The sequence below is a fragment of the Rhodnius prolixus genome, unplaced genomic scaffold (assembly GCF_049639745.1).
Source record: "Rhodnius prolixus isolate KJV_2025 unplaced genomic scaffold, Rpr scaffold_5, whole genome shotgun sequence".
NCBI lineage: Eukaryota > Metazoa > Arthropoda > Insecta > Hemiptera > Reduviidae > Rhodnius > Rhodnius prolixus.
In genome coordinates this window covers 34491899-34510561 of record NW_027411624.1, presented here as the reverse complement: position 1 = coordinate 34510561, position 18663 = coordinate 34491899, and the positions used below count along the sequence as shown (strand labels likewise).

At 31.4% G+C, this 18663-nt stretch overlaps 1 protein-coding gene and 2 long non-coding RNA genes across 12 annotated transcripts in view; 1 reads left to right on the top strand and 2 right to left on the bottom strand.

The window, feature by feature from the left end:
• Positions 1-12909, bottom strand: part of LOC141458457 (putative fatty acyl-CoA reductase CG5065) — a 36564-nt gene extending 23655 nt beyond the window's left edge. The window contains exon 1 of one of the 3 annotated variants that reach the window (XM_074136443.1): positions 12720-12909. Coding sequence is in view for 1 of the 3 variants with exons in the window: in XM_074136442.1 (XP_073992543.1) it covers positions 11723-11724 (2 nt within the window). In the remaining 2 variants the exon portion in view is untranslated. Of the gene's footprint in view, positions 1-6639; positions 6806-11722; positions 11863-12719 lie in introns of those variants that run through there. The other 2 variants (XM_074136442.1, XM_074136449.1) reach the window with 2 other exon arrangements.
• On the top strand, positions 808-18426 carry LOC141458461 (uncharacterized). Of its 8 annotated transcripts, none has more exons than XR_012460987.1 (9): positions 808-1135; positions 1284-1426; positions 1500-1739; positions 1902-3242; positions 3511-3887; positions 3961-4081; positions 4625-4791; positions 11773-11921; positions 13140-14173. It is a non-coding gene; the product is annotated as an uncharacterized lncRNA (long non-coding RNA). The 8 variants fall into 8 exon arrangements; XR_012460984.1 differs by lacking the exon at positions 808-1135 and adding an exon at positions 14887-15476 and having other exon boundaries at positions 1158-1426; positions 13140-14813; XR_012460988.1 differs by lacking the exon at positions 808-1135 and adding an exon at positions 8453-8588 and having other exon boundaries at positions 1158-1426.
• Positions 14230-15538, bottom strand: LOC141458462 (uncharacterized). The gene is made up of 3 exons (XR_012460992.1): positions 15424-15538; positions 14868-15000; positions 14230-14354 (listed from the first exon to the last, which is right to left on the bottom strand). It is a non-coding gene; the product is annotated as an uncharacterized lncRNA (long non-coding RNA).
• Positions 18427-18663: the final 237 nt, after the last annotated feature.

Sequence of the window (18663 nt, the reverse complement as noted above, 5' to 3'; positions counted from 1 at the left end):
AGATTCCAAACTCACTCCACAACCGTCATAAGATTGGATGGGTGGGTACTCCGCAAAAACTCCACAGAAAAGATAGGATATCATGAGCTTTCTACTTAAATCCTTTGAAGAAATCAATCTGGTGCCTGAATGGTCAGTGACAAACCCACAAACAAGCGTGCACTACCTGGACGGGCCCCGAATCAACATTTGGCTGACGATAGTCCACAGAACATATCCATAAGATTGAATGCTGCTAGAACAGTCTGAAAGAGAAGACTAATAGAAACCTACTTTGGATCTAACTACTCTGATTTAGCAAAAAATTCAAAATTTAATGAATGTCTAGAGAATTTATTTAGTTTTTCAAACAATCTTGTTATCAAACTAATTTTGTTTTCATATTAGTGAGTTGCAACAAAAAACTTTTGTTTACAAATGTGCGAGGTACATATTAATCAACAATGAAATTCTTTACACATTTTATCATCTTCAACAGATTACTAGGTAAATACTAAATACATAGTTGACGCAGTATTATTCTTAGAATTTGATAGAGTAACAGACAGTTGAAGCAATACACTCAACCCTCTTTTGGTACTATAACAACATAATTTAATATGTGAATACAATATAATAGTTTTATTGTCTGTATTAAACTTAATTTTTTGTTAAAGTATAGAACTTACGGAGTTAGATATTGATAAGGAGGGTATAAAACAGAAAAAAAAGGTTTTTGCTGTTTTATTTCATCCTAAGTAGGGGTAAGCACCCTTTACTTTCTTCAAGGAATATCTCTGATGGTATTTCCCCCTTCTTCAGGTGGCATACAAAATTATAAAGAGTAAACTAATTAATAAGTTAGCGGAACAGTCGATAGAGGCAGAAGTGGAATGCCATGAATACTCAGAGGTTCTCTTCAGAGCAGTTACCGAACATAACTTTCTCCAGAAGCATAAAATAGAAATAGTTTGTCCTCGGTAAACCCACTGTGCAACCTAGCATTGTAGCGCCCTAATTAAGAAGCCAAGTTAACATTTAGTAGAATTAGGAGTTTCAAGAACATTACTAAATTAAAAATTGAAAATCGTGTGTTGAAAAAGATGTGGTTGTTAACAGCTGATCTTTTCTATTATTACTATCTACTATTTAACAGGTTACTATTATTTTTTTTTTATTTGTAGAGAGTTTTGAAATAAATTGTAAAAAACTAATTTCAAGAATCAATTTAACAAGTTTTAGCCATACATGAAGTAGTATACCTAATTAACAACTGATGATTTAATTGTATAACTGAATGATAGATTTCAATCAAGAAACGATCAAAAAATACATATCTCGAGTTAAAGAAAAAAATTGGTTATCTTTTTAAGAGAAAAGTTATCCTTCAATAACGATATCTATCATTGCAAGGGTAAGGACGTTATGTATTAACAGTGTACACGGAGTAAGTAGACCTTTGTTTTGTGTTTCTTTAGTTGTGAATATGTTCTTTGTAAATAAATAATACTTGTGTTTAGAAAAAAAAAACCCGGTCATCTATGATTTGCAGTCATAACAAGGTGTACTGGATATTTAAGTATTCTAATTGTGCTATAACGATTGGGTATTACATTCACAATTAAGCGGCCTGTAACATTGTGAAGAATGACGCAAGATTGGATGGACACATAAGTATACATCTATTTATTTTTTTTTGCTCGAGAAATTTATTTTAGCAGTAAAGGAGAGGGCAGCCTTACCCAACACCAGGAAGCTATGTAATTTCAATATCGTCTAATTATTATTTCAGTATTTATAAAACAAATAACAGCCTAATTTATATTGAGATTTCTAAATTGAATGATCGTTAAATCAATTGAATGTATTTGACTCTTTCATTCCTCGCAAGAGAATTATTCATTTTCTAACATTCATTTTAGGATAGTTTTAGAAGAGAATTGGAGTTAGACGTCTTTATAATTCACCACTATGGGAACTGTAACACCGTTTACTGCCAGATTAAGTTCCAGAATTTTTTTTTAATTCCAAAAATTTAATGTGAGGACATCAAGTGTCCGAAAATAGATTAATAACTTGCAAAAATTTAAAAAATCGAAATAATCAGCACAGGAATAAAATTAATGCAATAAATAAATCAATAATAAATCGAACTGTTGCTACAAAACAAAAACAAAAAAAACAGAACTTTATGAATTCAAATAGACGAAAAGATTTGTGTCAAGACCGCAAGCCAACGTTGAGGTGATATCCACACTTAAATTTATGCAATGGGCAGCATATTAAATAGCTTGATGCAGGCTAAATAGATTGCCAATGGCACATTAACAGAAATGTCTGTCCATTTCATTTTTATTGTAAGTTAATCGTTTATAACAGTCTATTGTACTTCTTTAATTACTTCGATATAAACAGGTTTATCCTTTGTCTGGTAATTGGGTTCATTAAAGTTTTATGGATTTAATTGTTAAAATGTTAATGAAGTGTTTTTAAGTACTTTTTACAATTAAAACCACTTTTACTTTGAAACTTTTTGTCTTGAGAAATTTGATGAATTCAAAATGTACTGAAATTTCGAAAATTTATTCCCTGACTAAGGCTTACAAATATCTATCAAGTCATCTTGTTTCAACAACTTCTACGTTTTTAGAATTTATGTTAATTTCGTGCAATTAGTAAAAACCAAGAAAAATTAAAATGCTTTATTCACAGTGTGTTGAAAGTCTAGAATTCTAACAAATTGGACTGGAGTGCTAAAATTGCTTTATGATGGAGTATCCTTCGTTCGGAACCTAAAACCCCACCGTCTTTTGATCAAATCTAGCGTTGGAGTCCTTTCTAGACAAGCGAGAATTTATTCACAAACTTCAGGAGTAGTTGCGTCCCAACTTAAAAGGGGAATTGATCCAGAAAAATAATCGTTGACTTGCTCTTCTACGTACGGGAAAATATTTTTCTTTGCCCACCTATTGGCCTGTCACAGTCTGACTATTATTTCTAAAGAGAAGCAAGGAATGAGAGCATTATCTGGATCTTATCTTTCATCTCAACCATTAACTCCCGAAACTTGAGGTATCTTAAGGTTTGCATCATTCTCTTTGGATTATTGTGTGGAATAGAGAAAGAGAGATGAGTCTGTGTATGAGCGAGTCCAGATGCTTACACGTGGAATAATAAAACAAAACAAAAACATCCCAGTCCTTATTCCAGATATTCAGCAGTTGTTTACTGCTAATGAATAATGGATTTAATGACGAAATATGGTAATTAACGTTTTAAATATTTTTTATTGTTACTAGGCGCCAAATTAGGCTGCTGTTGTTATTCTTATCTATATTTTTTTTTTTTTTTTTTTTTTTTTTTGCGCATCAACAGCTGAGGTTATTAGCGCCCGGAGTTATTATCTAACATTTAGGTGATTAAATGTATTAAATTATTGAAAAATTATGTTAAATAGATTAAGTTTATTATTATTGTATTATTTCGTTTTGAAAATTTCCTATGAAAAATAGATTTTTGTTTTGTTTTTAGCTTTTTGATTTAATATAGGTACAATCAGACCAGCAATCTACAGCGCTGTACGTGGTTCGGGTGTAAATAAGTATTTAACAAAAATTAACCGAAATTTAACATAAATTTTTTTAAAAAAATTTATTTTAAAAGTTACTCCAGCGCTAGCTGCACTATTAGTTACGTCAATAATTTTGTCAGCACTACATGCTCACTACCTGAGGGGAGAAGTTACCGCAGCGGTAACACTGCCTAAGTGGCATCTCTAGGATTAACTAATCTCTTCAGAAGAGAGCAAATCGTTAGACCACTGGCGATTTAATAGCCTAGGAGGATAATCTGGAAGGTGATAAGATGATAAATGGCAGACAAGAGGATTGCAAAGGATAAATGAGAGTGTAAGTTTTGAAGAAAGCTTGTATGGTGAATTCGAGCAACCTGATTTAAACTTAGATTTTTTTTTTTTATCAGGACGTTTAGATTTGGAACATAAATGAAGCGTTAACTGTAGTGCGCAGGATTTTCTACTTATTAAATTCTTAGAAGATTGGAGCATTTCGTTGAACCCCACAGTTCATTACCGTACCTCCAGGTGGGTTTTAGTATAGAAGTGTATATTAGTAATTATATAAAAGAATTGATTTTGGTAATTATATAAAAGAATTGATCGTGGTTCACAAAAATAATATTTAAATATTGATATAACATAGTGATTAGCATAACGTCCTATGTTGGTTTATGACTTCTATCGTTGAGTTTCTAAACAATTCTTGAAGTGATATCGTTGTAGGAGTTTTGGATACTTCTAATAGAATTGGCAGATGTTATCTTTACAAAGTCTGTCACAAATAGAATTGTAAAAAACGGGTCTGGGTCTAATGAAGCGTGGAATTGTAAGTGGGAGACCTTAGTTGGAATGTAGCATGTAACTACTTATTATTTGATAACCAACTTGTTAATTGTAAAGTATGTGCTTCCTCCCCTAGTCCACGACACCAAATTGGTAGTTGGACGTTAAGTACCGTCTGAAAAAAATAGGCAATTACTTTACTGAAAAATGTGAAATTATGAAAAATATATTCTCAAAGATAAGTCTATTAGTGTCCAAGAATTTATTAACTTGTACACTTTTTAGTTGTAGGATACAGATCTCTCAAGTCGAATGAAGTTTACAAGAAAGTTTTTTTGTCGATAAAATGTCCAAGGTGGCCAAATTATCAAATTGTAAAAATTTACAAATTATAAGAAGTCAAGGCCATGACAGTAACATTTATTAACTCAACCAAAACAACAAAACTAGAGGTAAGTAATCTCCATTTAATCATCTGGTTTGCATCTCAACGAGGTATCAACAAAAGAGATTCTGATGTAAATTTGTAAGTTACCAAATTTCGAAGACAATATTTAACAAAAAAACTGATCACAAATATTTACGTTACTGTGTTTTCATTTAATCGCTATTTTTAAACTACATGTTGCTTTCGGTACACGAAGATGATCAGTAAATTAAATAAAGTAAACAGCATTTTTTGTTTTAATAGAAAGAGATAGAAAGTGAGTTGTTTCAATATTTGCACTCGTTGTTTCTCTCATTCTGCGTTATTAAATTACTCACCGAAGTGACAACGCTAAGATCATTAGTAATCAAATACAAGTTTTTATATTTTTATTGTTTAACTAAAAAGAAACCCATAATAATGAGTACCAATCAAACAAAACTGTACTAACAACTTGTTTATTTATGCTAAATATTTTTTTTTTTTTGCGCATCAACAGCTGAGGTCATTAGCGCCCGGAGCTTTTTCCAGTGCACTGCCGGCCTCCGGACAGTGTTCTCTCGTTACAGACAACACTGTCCATCACCGGACAGTGAGCTGTAAGAAGCTCCTAGGAAGAGAAAATCTAAGGGTCAGCAGCTGGATTCGAACCCGGGACCTCCGCGTGGGAGTCCAGTATGCTAACCTCATAGCTAATCCCTTCCCTAAATATTTAGTGCAAATAATGCACTCCAGTTACGACTCATTTTTTATTGAGGTTTTTATATTAACTTATACAATTATGTAGTTACTAAATGAAATTACAATATTTTGGGATTTTGGTACTACAGACAAGAAAAGTATTGAGATAATGTCCAATTTTCGAGATCAAGTTTTTAACAGAAATAACCCTGGATCCGAAAAAGTGTTGTTTGGTAAATGTTGTTGTGTGCGTTGGTGTAGATATTTATCTAGAAAACAAAAAGTAGGAAGGTATCCATATTTGATACTTTCCTTATTCAGGGAAAGTGATAATCTAACGTAAACTCTCGCTCCATTTCTTCTTAACCATAATTTTCTGGTTCAGACTTATATTGCATTAACCCAGGATTACAAAACTTAATTGCTGTTAACGTTGTACAGCTTTTGGAACCGTTCATTGCACACAAATGACAGTTAAATCCTCCTCTGATTTACCCTGAACATGAAGACATCCTTTATAAAGAATCATTGTAGCATAATTGTAAGTCTTGCGCCTTTTATGTACAAAGGAGAGTTAAATGGGATGATAATATACCAAGTTTGAGAAATCTCCATTTCTGGAAAAAAACATAGAGTCTGGTCAACTTCTGTGAAGCAAATTTAAATTAGCACTCCTTCGACTTGTTATCTACCCATTTTTTTGAGGGCCACATTGATAAGACATTTGGCTATGACGCAAAAGGGTTCAGTTCTCGTGAAAACTGCACAAGACCTATACCAATCGAAGGGTATAGATCCTGTAACCCGAATGCTCGGGTAGCCAATTTAGAAAAACTATGGTTACTAATTTCTGTCAGAATTTCTAAACTATTCTAGCTCTATAGGACTTAAAAGCTGTCGCCAAAAAATGAGAACTTAGAATAAATTATTCCCCCCTCTCTTATGATCTCGGCAGCGCAAAGATATATAACACATTAGCTCTCCGCTAGAAAGAATGTACTAGCCTGTCTAAGCTAACCAAAAAATCGAACCACGGTTTAGCTCTTTTTTCCTCTATCTTGGAGCTTTCAGAGTATCGTACAGAGTCGCCTAACATTGGCGTTCCGCGCTCAAATGCCTGTCTGTTCTTAAGAATTTTAAAGAATATTAAGCACTCTGTTTCTATCTGCAAAAAGTACTTAAAAAAGGTTACCGTAAGCTGTATCTGGAAGCTAGCTTGTCAGAAGAAAGATCCAATACCGGATCCACTTTCATTATTTTGCATAGCTTTTGATTTACTCTGGCATGCAGTAGTTGCGGTCTTTACTTTTAAGATAGTTGGGTAGCAAACAAAATAAAAAGTTTAGTATGATTTAAATTTTTAAAATATTACAAATTTAATGTAAATTGCTTTATTAACACATGTGCATTTATTATCCAGTAACCATCTAAATTATTAAAGTGAGAAATATAAAAGGCCGTTCTGTCCGTAAATTTATTCAAGAAAAGTACAGAAAAAAAGGACTTCCATAATTTTCAACAATAAGCTAAACTTTATAAGCTAAAGTTTGCTGGATTTGACTGGAAGAGGAAGTTGTTTAGTTTTTAGTTATTAACTTTACTGGGCGTACAAAGTTACGGTCTAATCTGAATGATTTTCTTAGCCAATCGTAAACTAATAATGCAATAAATAACAGCAATAATAATAATAATAATAATACAATATATTTGAAGCAATTGAAATTTAGCTCTCATGGTCAAATTATTCATGTTTGAAACAATTAAAATTTATGATTTACTATCAGAATCTAAACGTTGCACTAGAATATGGGAATTGTACATCCATGTCTGATTAATTACTAATTCAAGTCTGCATTCGTTTTTGTTTCTCATATAATTTTAAAATTAAGTTAATAATTGAAAATATTTATTTAAAAGGAAATATTTGTACGCATTCGTACCTTACAAACAATTCCTCTTAACTTTTACTAATTAAAATTTTCTTTTATTTCACCGAATCAGAAGTAACTCCGAAATTCCACAATTTGTATTGTACTATACTCGATAGTCATCACTGGAATATTTTAGTTATTAAATTCAATACCCATTTCACCTCTTACAGTTGTGAGCATTTACTTCCGCGTAATTCCGATAGATGGCAGAGATTGCTCCGCGAAAGTATTATCCCGTTTACTAAAACATATTTAAACAGATTCCTTAGCCTTTTGTTTTTGCTAAAAAACGGTAAAACGGTTTACTGGTACGGGGTTAGCCCTGCGCCCAATTCTCGACTAAGAGGTGGCATTAGTTTAATAAGCCCAACTCCGGACGAGTTATCGCCGCAAGTCAGCCTGTCCTTAATTCAATTTCAGAGTATCCTTCTCTTATCCCTTTACATCCTTCGGAGAATAAGGGCACTACAGAAAGGAGAATTTTCGCTGTCAGTTAGGCCTCCTCATTACACTGGAAGCTTACTGCGTCATATTAATGATTGCCAGCGAATGCCGCAAGGAAATTGAGGCTCTGGTGTATCACAAAAGCGTAAGCTGGCTAAGTTGACTGCGAGAGCTTAAGGCATGGAAGGAAACGAATAGCCAAAGAGAAGACCTTTGCAGTTCTTCAGCTTCGAACGCTTTTCCAGGACAAACTGTTTAAAAAAAATGGCTCTCTAAGTTTTATACATAGATTACTCATATAATTTTTAATTCTTCACTTACAAGCTAATTTGTAAGTTATAACTTACATAAGTGTATTGTTATCATGGTTGGATAAAATTTAAAATTAATTAATAAAATATTCACACACTTAACAATATGACTGAGTTATAAATATGATGAGTAAATTTCCGGTCTTCTTTTACCAACAATGGTAACGTTTGAATACTTAATCGTAATTAATATCAAGTTATGTTAATCTGTAATTGAGTATTTCTATAGCTGTTAGGGTTTTTGTTTGAAATTTATTTTGAAATTTTTAATTAGTAATTAAGAAATAATCAAGTAGTAAAGAAGAGAATTGTGGAACAGTGGAGAAGTGAGAAGTGTTAGAAGAAAAAGTTCCCAATGGAAGCACTTTCGACGGATTTCTCTTTTTCCTATTCAGTCCCCGAGGAGATCTCAGGGCCACTGGCACTTCAGTCTTCTTGGAGAATTATCAGGAACGGTAAGAGAGACTACTAATGTGGTATTTTAGCCGTTTTTGTAGAAAAGAAATATTTGACTTTATACCAGAATGCTGCCTTGGAATTAATGCTAGTACTTGGGATTTTTTTCTTATAGGAAGAAGATAGGTTTACTGCATACAAGGATTGAAACTGATGGCACTTAGATATCAGATTATTCTCTTAGCATGAAAGGAAGTCTTAGTCATGTCGATCTACTCCCCAGGGCCTTTTTCCTTTTAATCTTGTATTTACCCAAATATTAAGAATTCCTTTATCGTTTATTCTCATATCCCACGCAAAAGGTGGAGATTGCAAACCAATTGTCGAGGGTCCAAGAAATGGTGACTTATCGTTAACAATATATTAATTTATTTTGGAACGCCCCTCATTAATGTGACTTCCCCTTAGTAGAGATGGGCCTTATCCAGAGATGCTTAATCTTAAATTACGCCTAAATATGTGGCACTGTTTTAAATTTCTACCTTATTTTATTTTGTCGTTATTGATGTTTTTAAAGAAACAATGTTTTTTGAACTCTAGGAATTCCTGTATGTTCAGATTAAGGCATTGCCTGCGGTTGAGTCAGACATATATATATATATATATATTTCTTTTGCTTCCAGTGTTGGACTAGACATTTCTTTAAAGAAATTAACGTTCCTGCGAGTTCCCCAGTCTGATGTCCACAAACAACTCTTAGTAGTGACATCTCCAACTCTTACACAGGGCACTTAGTGCTTGGAGAGGTGGTTGATGGTTTAAAGATCTCATTATTATACATTCTCACTAAACTTGTATAAACCATAACTCAGGATAGCCTTTGACATTGTTCATCTTTAGGAAGTAAAAAAGTTTAGATTTAATAAATTTAAAAAAATCTAAAAGAGCATAAAGTACTTCTTTGTTTTATTTAAAGTGAAACTCAATAATAATTTTAAGAAATACTGGAACTTCATTTAAATATTACTAACTTTTTAATTGATACATTTTTGTTTTCATTAAAAGCTGTTACACGATTAATTTTTTGAGGACAAAACAAAATAACTTAAAGAAGACCTCTTACATAATTTGTACCTGAAAATAAGGACTTTTTTTACGTAGGCTCTTTTAGAAACTACAAAAAATAAGAATAAGAAACAAACTACTTTTTACTTTCTCTAGCAGTTCAATTACATCATAGCGACATTCCTCTGCTACTAAATAAGAGATATTGTCGGCCCTTAGAAGGGCAGAAAGAGATAGTAGATGTTATGGAGTATAAGAAGATGATAGGTGGAGAGATAAAGTTCTGTACTTAATGATCATTCACATTAGAGGTTAGGTAGTAAACTATACAGCAATAAATTTATAAATAATAATAAAAAAAAACAAAATGATTGTGTGAACACTGGGCACAACTCTCTCTTACAACTATTCACAAGGTTTTAACTCATAAATATTCTTCAAACACTTGAATATTTGAGCCATATTAAATTCTTACCATTATAAAGTATGTAAAACCTTTTATGAAATTTAAAATTAACTTACTATCTCCAAAATTGGCCCTAAATTAAATTTTTTATAAAATTTAAAGGCCATAGACTTATATTTAAATAACTTATAACTCTGTAAAGTGGTAATTCCGGTAAACTGGCTTTGACCAAAAACTTTTTAGTGGAAATCACTATTGGCGCTTAAACGGACTATCAAATTTGAACTTTCTGCGATTATTTATTTTTGAGTCTTGGTGGATACAGACAGAAATATACAAACAATTCACAAAAACTATTTTGTAAAAACCTCTTTTTTTTTCTGTCTCCATGACGGATATTTTCGGCAAAAGCACACAATCTCAAATTTGCAGGATTACAATACCGTCTCGAACTATAGTTTGGTAAGAGAGAGTAAAAACAAAATGGATTGTTAGTTCACTGAAACAGACAACAAAAATACTCGCAGCAGTGGTTACAGTAAAAATATATTTAGTTCTAAAAATCTATTAGTTCAGATTGAAAGAAGTTACCTTACTGAGTGAGTTTACAAACTCATCCTAGACATAATAATAATAATAAAACGAAAAAACGAGCATTCTGAGAATGAATTATTTAACTAATCATTTATTTCCTTTTTATTTTTGGTAAACATTTTTTTAAAATTCAAAGTTTTAATAAAAAAAAGAGATATTTTAATGGCTCTAATAATAATGATATTAAAGGTTAGGTAATTGCTCTAAATGACCAACTAGGTCCTGGCCTACCTGATTACGATCCATTGTAGGAGGAGGATAGATTGTAGTGGAGGATGGGTTGCACGTTTGAGATTGAAGGCACTGCATATGCATTTAATAGGGTAGACTGTTATCATCTGTCTAGTGCACCAGATTTACAAAAAAAAAAAATGTGTCTGGATTTGGATAGTGAGTGATGCCATCCATGACAGGTACTAAATTGGGTGTAGATGCACAAAGAATTCTTTCTGGATGGAATGACATATCTGCGGAGTAAAGAGGATATATCTAAGAGAGATAAATGAAACTGGGAATCCTTTCAAGAATCTCCTTCAGGAACACCAACACTGATTGGGAATGCAAAAGAAAACAAGAACCTGGATTGGTCCCAGCAGGAGAGTTTTTTCAAAAGAAATTTTAGTATTAGGTAATAATAGTGAAGGGAAGGGATTCTCTTGAACTTCCTGAGCAAGCCAGAAGGTCAGATTCTAAAATCTAAGTTGAGAAAACTCTCGATAAGCTGAAGACCATTCTTCAGCCTCAAAACAGTCCATATACGATATTGCTACAGCGTTGATAACAAATTATATTTATTTATTTTTTTATTAGTTTTTATAAATGTTGATTTTGCGATATTAGTTTTTTCAAGTCAAATAAACTGCATTAAAGCTTACAAACTAATATAAATTCCCACTACCTTCTTTTCTTTTTAAAAAAGAAGACCAAATAAAACTTCAATGTTTACCGATGACAAACAAATTTTTTTTTTTTTTTTACAACCAGAACTTTTTCCTTGTAAAGACAATTATTACCACTTTACATATGCGCTGAACTCCTTGCAGTCGATAGAAAACAAATAAACAAAATCATTATATGTAAATTGATTAATGCAATTTGATCATTACCCATATTTTCCCCTGCACTTACATCTTTTGTAAAGAGGAGGTATTGCAATTGTGTAAATTTTCTCTTTTCAGTTTTCACTCAATTTCATCTCTTGAGGAGGAAAGTATGGTTGGTAAAGATTGGAGGACGTATGGTTGGAAAAAGATTGGAGGATGTATTGCTGGTAAAGATTTTGGTAAAAATTGGTCATCAAGTTTTGATTTCTGCTGAAAAAATTTACGTAATTAGCTTTCATAATTTTCTTTAAATTTTTTTTACTCTTATCAGTCGTAATAATTTTTAACTTTTATTTGAAAAAATGATTTTATGAAAATTCATTTTAAAACAATTCTAGATTAGATGTAGGAAGGATTTAAGCATTATTCTAAAATGTCATTTTAGTATAAAGTACAGTTTTATCACTAGAACAATATTATCGTAAGATTGAATTCTATATGCACCAAATTCCGAATATGAAGAAATTGGCGCGCCAGTCTGAAAGTGTGAATCTCTTTAAATTATTTACCGTCTTTTTATTTTAATTTTATTTTTTTTCAAAAACTATGCCAGATGATTTGTTAAAATTTATTGTACAATACTAATCTCTCGTACTTTTTGTTTGAATTTTTTCTTTTATTTTAAACTTTGCTGTAGATACTTTTCGTGAGTGAGATACTTCACATTTCTTTTTCAAAAGTTATTTTAGTAAATTGTATCGTACTGTTTTACTATGTTTACATAATTAGTCAGAATTAAATATATTACCGAAATTTGAAATTTAAAGATTCTTGAAAATATTAGAGTTTAGTTAAATCATTCCTGCAACTTCTCAAAATAACATCTCTTTATTTTAAGGGGTATTTTAGAAACCTGGCAAGTTACGTTTCCCTCTAAGTACCTATTTATGGAACCTGCATTGTAACCAAGTAGTACTCAGTAAAAATTTCTACATTTTCAATATTGAAAACTTAAAAATAGTGTTTCACATCAAATTGTTTAGAATATTACCTCAATATTGTAAATAGAAGGCTTTACTTACTGGTGAGTTTAACTCCGGGTATATTTTATTTCCAAAATAATCTCAAACTAAAAGAAAACTATGGAATAATCTGATAAGGCTGTCTGAAGAGAGGTGGTGGCGCGAACAGGTAACTGATCACCACTGATTACTCTCGGTCTTGTAATATACCCATCCCCTCTTTAAACATTTTATGGACAATCCGCAGCACAGTGAGGGCAGTTTGTTCCATCCCCTCTATGAACACTTTTCATTCTGAAATTCAAACAATAAACCATTTATTTTGGATTTTTTGATTTCGTTTCTTTTTTTTAAATAATTACTCTTTGAACGTTTCTTGGAATAAAGAAAAGTTATAAATTAATTAGTTCACATGATTTTAAGATAAAATCTAAACGTAATTGATTTTTTTTTTTTTACACCTGAAATATTCGTTTTTAGATCTGTTGTGTTGAAAATAGTCTTTAAAAAATAATACGACTGTTTATATAAACAAGAAGAAAAAGAAATCAACTCCTTCATTTGCTCCAGTGAAGAAATTGGTGGTCTTACCTTACTTGAAGATGAAAGCAAGTGAAAAAAAGCCCAAATCTACAGCCGCATACAGAAACGTCTAGAAGGTGCACTATACGGTAATGGACGTTCGGCGATTAAAGGAGGAGATAATCTGTCACTAGCTGAAATAAAGCGACGGAGTGTTTACTGGAATTCAAAAGGGACTATTTTTATTGATTAACAATTATAGAATTAAACAATAAACTGGTGATTACTGAGCCTGTCTAAATGAACCAATTGGATGTAGATATTCGTGAAAAGAGGTATCCCGGCCTCTAAACCAAGGAAGAGTAATCTGTTTTCAGCTCTAAGCATCTTTAGCATAAGAAGGTGCTTTGAAGTGGGAAAAATTTATAACACCATATTCGGCCACCTTTTACTTCCACCAATATAAATAAATTTGAAAAAATGTTTTGAATTAAATGAAAAATTGATCGCAGAAATTAACTCGCCGATGGGAATTCGTGAAGAATGTAGTACAGACCCTCTTCAGTTTTTTTTCCCCCTGAACCGAACATTAAGATAGATTCTTTAAGAATAGTTGAAAGTTATGGACCTATAATTAATTAGTAATTAGTCCCAATGAAGAGGAATGTTAAGAATTTTGGGAAATAGCCTGAAAGCAAGAAGTAACAGAAAACAAAACAAAAAATTGGAAAATTCAAGAATCTGCGATAGCCTGCAAGAAAACGGAAACTATGATAGAGAAATAGTAAAGAAAATTTATTGCTCGTAATAGCCGCGGTACTGAATGTTTTCGCAAGTTTCAGCAAGATTCTTTAAAAACCAATTTAAACTGAACTCTGAACTTCTAATAAAGAACTAGGAATGATAAAGAATTGGTAGGATTTTGAAAAATTTATTATTTCTCAAACAGAAACTAATAGATTACTTCCAGAAAGCCGTTCAGATCAATCATGGTATGTGGGTACGAAGTATTTGAATTGCTAATTTATTACCAACGATTTTTTCAGGCTGATTATCAAATATTTTTGCTTGTTCTATTTTCCTGAATGCGTAGATTAGACTCAATTGGCTAAAAAGTATAATTTTTTCTTTATTTCATTAAATTCAACTTCCCCAAAAACGTTTTTCGGTCACCTGAACAGAAATTCAAAAATATAAATCCTGGTACCAAAAAAAATGATGCAGTGTCAACAATTAGTGTATAATGTTTTCTTTTAACAAGGTCCCAACAGTGGCACCAGTCCAAGTTTCTGACACTAGCTAAAGTACGCTTTGCATGCTTGCTTCAGCAAGATTTCTCTCTCTGGAGATGTGTTTAAGACAGAGTTTTAGCCTATATCCCATCCTAGAAGTACGCTAGTACTAGGATGTGCTAGTTAATTCTGGAATAAGATAATTCCTAAACTTAGACGAAAAGGCTACCTACTGTTAGTGCACAACATATGTTTTTACTTGAATGTATTGGAATATCTTTAACCGGCTGTAACGGTGACTATCAAGTGGTTTGTGTTTTAAGAACATTATTAGTATTCAGAATTGTGTTTAATTCGGTATCTGGTTTTGTGTTTTGGATTTGGAGAGAGACAAAATGTGGTAAGCACCATATTAGTTGTTAATTTTGTAAGCATTTATCTTACACATATGTACCAATATTTATTGTTTGTAGAAATGAGTTATGAGAGAATAAACTCCGTTGCACATTATCCTGGTTTTTGATCTGGATCCAATACACCCAATCCTCCCATCCAATACACCCATCCAATACTGATGATTAAGGGGTCTGAAATTTGAAACATTTGTTTAACTTTAGTTATATATAATATATTTTTTTTATATACGAGTATATTTTTTTTAAAACATAGATGTTTTATGCACTAGCAATTGTTTTTATTACTGGAAGTGGGAAGTAATCTATCTGTTGATTGGTTGTTACTATTATATCAGCAAATTTTCTGCAATTTTATCTAATTTTAGGGGGAGTATTTTCAGCAAAATGTTCATCAATTTCGAGTAAAATTAGTTACTTTGTGGATGATGTTAAACCAGAATAAAAGAAGATTTCTTTTAGATTACAAATCAGGGGAGTCTAAAATTTCGTACATAGTAAAGTAAAGAAAGTAAACAAATACTAAAAAAACAAGAAAACCTTATTAATTAAGCACTTAGAAGTAGGGCATAAATTATTGACCAAATTTTTGATTACCACTTTTAGTCACAAGTGATTCAAATTTAAACTTTCTAACTGAACTTAGTTCAATAAATGGCCCATTATAAATAAATATATTTCAACAAAAAAAGCTAATTTTTTTTAATTTTATTGTATTTTTTATTTAATAATTTCATTTACATATGTTTACAATAAAGAATCGACTGTGAGAGAGTTTTATTTGATAGTTCACTTGTTTTAACATTATAAATATTTCATGATCAAAGATAGTGTCAATTAAATGCGTTAAACAAAATAAATTAACTAAAAATACGCTGCTCTTATTCTCAGATTCAAACTACTTTTTTTTAAATTAAATGTTATTATTTTCAGATAATCTGATTTGTTTCTTAAACTATAACCGAAAACAAAATTCTGATTGCGCTCCTGAGGTAGAGCAATAAGTCATTCAATTGAATTATCAATGACAAAAATTTGTTAATTTTTTTATTTTATTTGTTACGAATAATTAAATATTACATGGCTCATGACAACACAATGGTTTAAAAAAAAAAAAAAATGTTTAATAATTAGTTACAGAAAGTATAATTTATCATGTAATTATTATGCATTAGTTCTTTGGCCGAAAGGTCTCGCTGTACTTGTATACTGTCGCTACCTATCAACGGGCCAGCAAACTAAAGGGATCTTTTCATTTATTTTTTAAACAGCATTAATGGCTTATTTTATTCTTCTCATTTAATTATGAATTCAATAAAAATTTAGCCATTATTTCTTTTAAAAAATATAAATTTTAAGAATGATAAATTATCTTATTTATGAGTGTAAAGAAAGATTGAACGATTTTCTAACTGTAGCAAACCATAATTTATTTTACTGTACTTCAAACAATTATATTAATAAAGACGGGTGAAAACTTGCCTTTCTGTTAACTCTCTAGCCATTATTAGAAAAACTTCAAAATTGATCGAGATCTGCGACGTCTGGGGTGATCTTTTCAAAACTTAATTCAGAACCTGAATTTTTTGCTTTCAGCTTGTGTGTTGTGAGGCAACCAATCTTCTTTGACCTAATTTCTGCACTTCTTGCAAGTTTTTTTTTTTCGCTTTTACTCTTTCTCGATTTGGGTGAGACTGAGTTCGCTAAACTGTTATGCCAGAAAACCATCTATATGGTCCGCAAAATGTCCATTAATATTATTTGTCTGCTACACATTCTTAATAGACCATACTTTAAGGAACCTCCTCCAGGTAATATTTCAGCTTCTTTTTTGTTTCCATTTTATTTATTTCCTGGCGGAAGAGTTTAGAACCACATTTTTGCTATCTCCGCGACGTCAACATTCTGATCACTTCTACTTCTTAGATAAGCTGCGGAAATTATAGATTTAGATAGGTAGCTCTTATCCGATTTACAAGCGACTTACAACTGTTTTATGTGTATGGAAATACCAATAACAAAATTAGAAATTCTCTTTCTATAAATATGTGGTGGGATACTAATCCGAAAGAAAAGATATGTTAAACGTTTTGAATTTTAAGAATGTTTCAAATTCTTGACCAATGTTTTGAATATAAAGAAAATCTAATGACAAGAAGAGCTACTTGGTTCTTGGCTACTTGCGTTCACATCAAATTTTAATTATTTTTTTTTACTAGTGATTGAAATAATATTTTGAATTAAAGAAGTTCAAAACAGAACTGGGTTTATGAGATTTATTAGAATTTAAAACGAGTAAAATACATTCAGTTTTTAGTTATTGAATGTTACATTGAGTTGGGAATTGTTGAATGGTTGGAGAAGACAGAGCCGTGAGTTTCATTGAGCGGCGGGCGCTGCAGGTCCACCGCCCACGCATCGATCCCGACCCAACACAGTTGTTCCCCGTGTGCTGGCCACTCTCCCCATAACCGTGCCAACTAACCTACCCAGTCAACCCGCTCATTCATTAAGATTCTTTCTGATCCAATTCGTTCACTTTTCATCCATTTTCATCTTATTCATAAAGTTTGCACTTTCTTCAATATTATTTTTATTTTTTTCAATTATTCCATTTATTATTATTATCATTTTAAACAAAAAAAACATTTTTCTAAAAATATTAAAATTAAAAATCGCAATTTTCCCTTCAAATTCTCATTAAAAATATAACATAAAAAAGAATTTAATGGAGATTTTACACAAAGGATACACCTTTACCACCTGTTCAAATCCAAACACTTATTTGATTTTCATAAGTTTTTCCAAATTATTTACGTTAATGCGACCAACTTTATTATCTCCTCTAGTTCTTGTATATTTACTATTTGGTTTGAAATTGCTCAGCTTAAAATATGCATATCTTCTTAATAAGAAAGCCATAAAAATAAATGGTTGTTGTTAAAACCAATTTAAAGAACTGAATTACACAATTTCAGTTTCAAGCATTTGGAAAATTAGTTTTTAATTAAATAAGATCATTAACATATTGTTTAAATTTAGCAATAACGAGTTGTAAGTATATGAGTGTAAATTTTGAAAGGAGTTCAGTTTTGCTGTTTAAAACTAGTTGACACTTAAAAATGTTATTCCCTTATTTTTATTTAAAAGAAGTGGTTATTATAGAATAACAGTTTTCTTGTTATAGATACCAGAAGTTCCTGTCTGTTTATAACCACTGAAATGAAGTATGAAAACTGGGAAAGTATCAAATTTAAGTTGTGCCCGATTAACCAAACAAAATTTAAGTTTATTTAAAATGAAAAACCACATAACTCACCAGCTTCATTTTGTACGCTTAAAAATTAACACTTTATTTAAGATTTGAAATTATTAATATTATTTTTAATATTCGATATTACTATTTAAACAAAATTTTATTAGTCATGCGCTTGACATGAATGTACCGACCTCTCCCAGTCCATATGTATTGATCGGGCCAGCCAACAACCTCATCCTGATGCCCGCCCTTTTAGCTGTATGAAACTTCGTAAAAAAAAAAATGTTCATGAATTAAAACTTTGATATTTATTTATTAACATAACAATAAAGTTATTTAAAGAACAGTTTTCATATTTAAGTAGAAAATAAAGAAGTCCTCTCCTCTTTGCGTAGATTGCAATGAGGAGGAGGATTTCAAACATATTGAGTTAATAATGATATGTCCACGTTATGTGGTAGAAAGGAAACGAATGTTTGAAGACATATACAGGTATTTAGATGCACCATTTCGCTACGAAGACATAATATTCTCCACCAACATCTATGTGCTTAAATCTACAGCAGAGCTAGCAATGA